Source organism: Gossypium hirsutum, chromosome A02, assembly GCF_007990345.1.
Source record: "Gossypium hirsutum isolate 1008001.06 chromosome A02, Gossypium_hirsutum_v2.1, whole genome shotgun sequence".
Lineage (NCBI taxonomy): Eukaryota > Viridiplantae > Streptophyta > Magnoliopsida > Malvales > Malvaceae > Gossypium > Gossypium hirsutum.
In genome coordinates this window covers 62,021,529-62,024,467 of record NC_053425.1, presented here as the reverse complement: position 1 = coordinate 62,024,467, position 2,939 = coordinate 62,021,529, and the positions used below count along the sequence as shown (strand labels likewise).

General features: G+C 38.1%; 1 protein-coding gene across 1 annotated transcript; it reads left to right on the top strand.

Moving 5' to 3' along the window:
* Positions 1-354: 354 nt before the first annotated feature.
* Positions 355-2,332, top strand: LOC107929434 (protein ROH1). Its single transcript, XM_016860856.2, has one exon. The coding sequence runs from the start codon at positions 755-757 to the stop codon at positions 1,973-1,975; it is 1,221 nt and encodes a 406-aa protein (XP_016716345.1). The 5' UTR covers positions 355-754; the 3' UTR covers positions 1,976-2,332.
* The last annotated feature ends 607 nt before the right edge of the window (positions 2,333-2,939 follow it).

Sequence of the window (2,939 nt, the reverse complement as noted above, 5' to 3'; positions counted from 1 at the left end):
TTGATAGTCACTGCACTATTTTGATGAGCCCTACGAGGCTCACGCTTGATCTCAAATTCCTTCAATCGCTCATGGAAGGTTTTTAAATAATTTAAGATGATTTTAAAGCCTTCAAACGACCTCGATTTAACTCGAAGAATTTCGAACATTTGTTTTAAAATTTGGACATGTCCCGATTAGTACTTAGTGGCTTGAAATGAATTCTAATCACATTTGATTATTTCTTAAATATTTAGAATTGTTTTAAGAAATTTTATGAAATTATCAAATGATATTTTATTGAAAATCAAGTTTAATTTAAGCTTGAAAGTGCTCCGATAATATCCCTCATTCCTTTTCCAAATTAAAAAAAAAAAATCTTTCTTTCCTTCTCTTCTTGTGTTTTTCCAGAATTCTTATTCAATTGCTTCACTTAGTTCAGTGCCGATCATATAATTAATGTAAAAAGGAATAAGGAACAGCATTTTTTTACTAATTACTTCTGTTAGCTCTCGGTCAGTCTCTTAACGCTTTGTTTCTCCCAACTACCATAAAACGCGGTCCAAAAATCCCCAATAAAATGCCGTCTCCTTGCTAGGGTTTCTACAATTGTCTCATCATCTCATTTCAAATCTCTTCGAACTTGTTCTCTCCCAAATATTCTTCAGTCCAATTTTGAACATATATATACAGTCCAATTAAAATTAAATTCCAAGTCTGAAATTTTCTTTGTTCTTTTTTTTGAGAAATTATATTATCATTGTTCGATGTGAGAATGCCCGCCACGGATTATCAAGGAAGTTCGACACCGTTGAATATTATTGGGCATTCGTTATTATCCATGAAGAGGGATCAGGTACACGCCATGGAGTCGCCAAACGACGGGTCAGCCTCGCACGATTTCGAGCTCGGGTCTTTCCAAAGGCAAGTAGCTGACCGGTTTCACAATTTAGCTTCTGTACCTCCTGATGAATTGCTTTCTCTTCCGTGGGTTCGGAAACTGCTCGATGTTTTTCTTTGTTGTCAAGAGGAGTTTAGGCTTATCCTTTTTAACAACAAAGCTCAAGTGATCAAACCTCCCATGGACCGTCTGATTGCCGAATACTACGAGCGTACAGTTAAGGCGCTTGATGTGTGTAATGCAATTCGCGACGGAATTGAGCAGATCAAGCAATGGCAGAAGCTTCTTGAAATAGTGCTTTGCGCTTTGGGTGATAATAATGGTATTCCTAATAATAATTGTTGTCAGAGAGCCCTAGGAGAAGGGCAATTTCGTCGGGCTAAAAAAGCCTTGATAGATTTAGCAATTGGGATGCTTGATGAGAAAGATTCCGGTCAAGCTTTGTCTCATAGGAATCGTTCATTTGGAAGAAACAATAATAGCACCAGTCACTCCAAGGATCATCACCACCGTCCTTTGGGGCATTTCAGGTCCTTGTCTTGGAGCGTTTCAAGGTCTTGGTCTGCTGCGAGGCAGCTCCTGGTGATTGGGAACAACTTGGCCGTTCCTCGAGGGAGTGATGTTGTAGCTACTAATGGACTTGTAATACCTGTTTACACAATGGGTTGTGTTTTGTTGTTTGTAATGTGGGCGTTGGTGGCTGCTATACCATGTCAAGATCGCGGTTTGCAAGTTCATTTTTATGTTCCCAGGCACTTTTCATGGGCTGCTCCATTACTTTCTTTGCATGAGAGGATTCTGGAGGAGTCGAAGAAGAGGGATAGGAAAAATGCTTGTGCACTGTTGAGGGAAATTTATCAGATGGAGAAGTGTACGCGGTTGTTGGGTGAATTGACTGATACTGTGCAGTTTCCGTTGGGTGAGGAGAAGGAAATGGAGGTTAGACAGAGAGTGAAGGAACTGGGGCAGGTTTTTGATGCAATGAAGGAAGGTCTAGAACCGCTGGAAAAGCAGGTTAGGGAGGTGTTTCATAGGATTGTTCGTAGCCGAACTGAAGGGCTTGGCTCTTTGGGAAGGGGAAATAATACCGAGTAAAAGGTCTGTTGTAGGGTTGGGATGATTTAAACTGTAATTCTGGAATGTATAACTTGCAAATGTGTTTTGCTTTGGGCTACGGAAGGAACTCGAGGGTCATGAAGACGAAAGATAAGTGAAAAGATGATGAAGATGGAGAAGAAATGAAGAAAGATTTGAGGCATGCGCTACAAAGATAAAGAAGGATAAGAAGGAAACCAAAAAAAGAAAAAAAGAACAGATTTTCTTGTATTTATCACCGCATATATCAGTGTAGTGTAAAGAAGGATATGGAGTTGGCCCTTTGGTCCCAACGTCCTGCTTTGTGTTTTTATTGTATAATCAAATTTCTGAGTAAATTTGCTTCTTGTTTCTTTAGTTGTTCTGTGTTCAGAATTATTTCCTAGTTGCAAATGGTGTATACTTCTGCTTCTTTGTTAAGATTCTGCCTTAGGGATAACAAGATGAATGAAACAGTTCGTTTTGTTGGTAAACTCTTAGGACTACGTTGTAATCGCTGGATGAAATGCAAAATTTATGTTTAAGTTAGCTTATGGGATGAAGAAACCGTATGTTTGCTCTCTTAAGCATGTAAGAAGAGTTCTCATTGATGAAATCTCACATACACAATGAAATTGAAGTACTTGGTAGAAGAGAACACTGATAGGTTTGCTGGTCTTAATTTTTCCTTTTTGGTTGTTCAATAAGAGTCCGTATATATATGCCTTTCATTCTCTTGTCTTGCATTTTTAGTCGTGGCTGAGTTGCACTGCTAAAACAGAAATTATTTCTGTTCTGCTTTGTATTCCGCTGTAAAAGGAATATGATCTTGTTGAGCTAATTGTGTCATTTAATCCTGATTGAAGTCTTTTATAGCCTTTTGATTTTATGAAGATTACTTTTTCTTTTTCTTTTTTTTGCATTGTCATCTTTTTAAAGAAAAATACTTGGTAAAGTTGTTCTGTCATACCAATCCTTCCAAGAT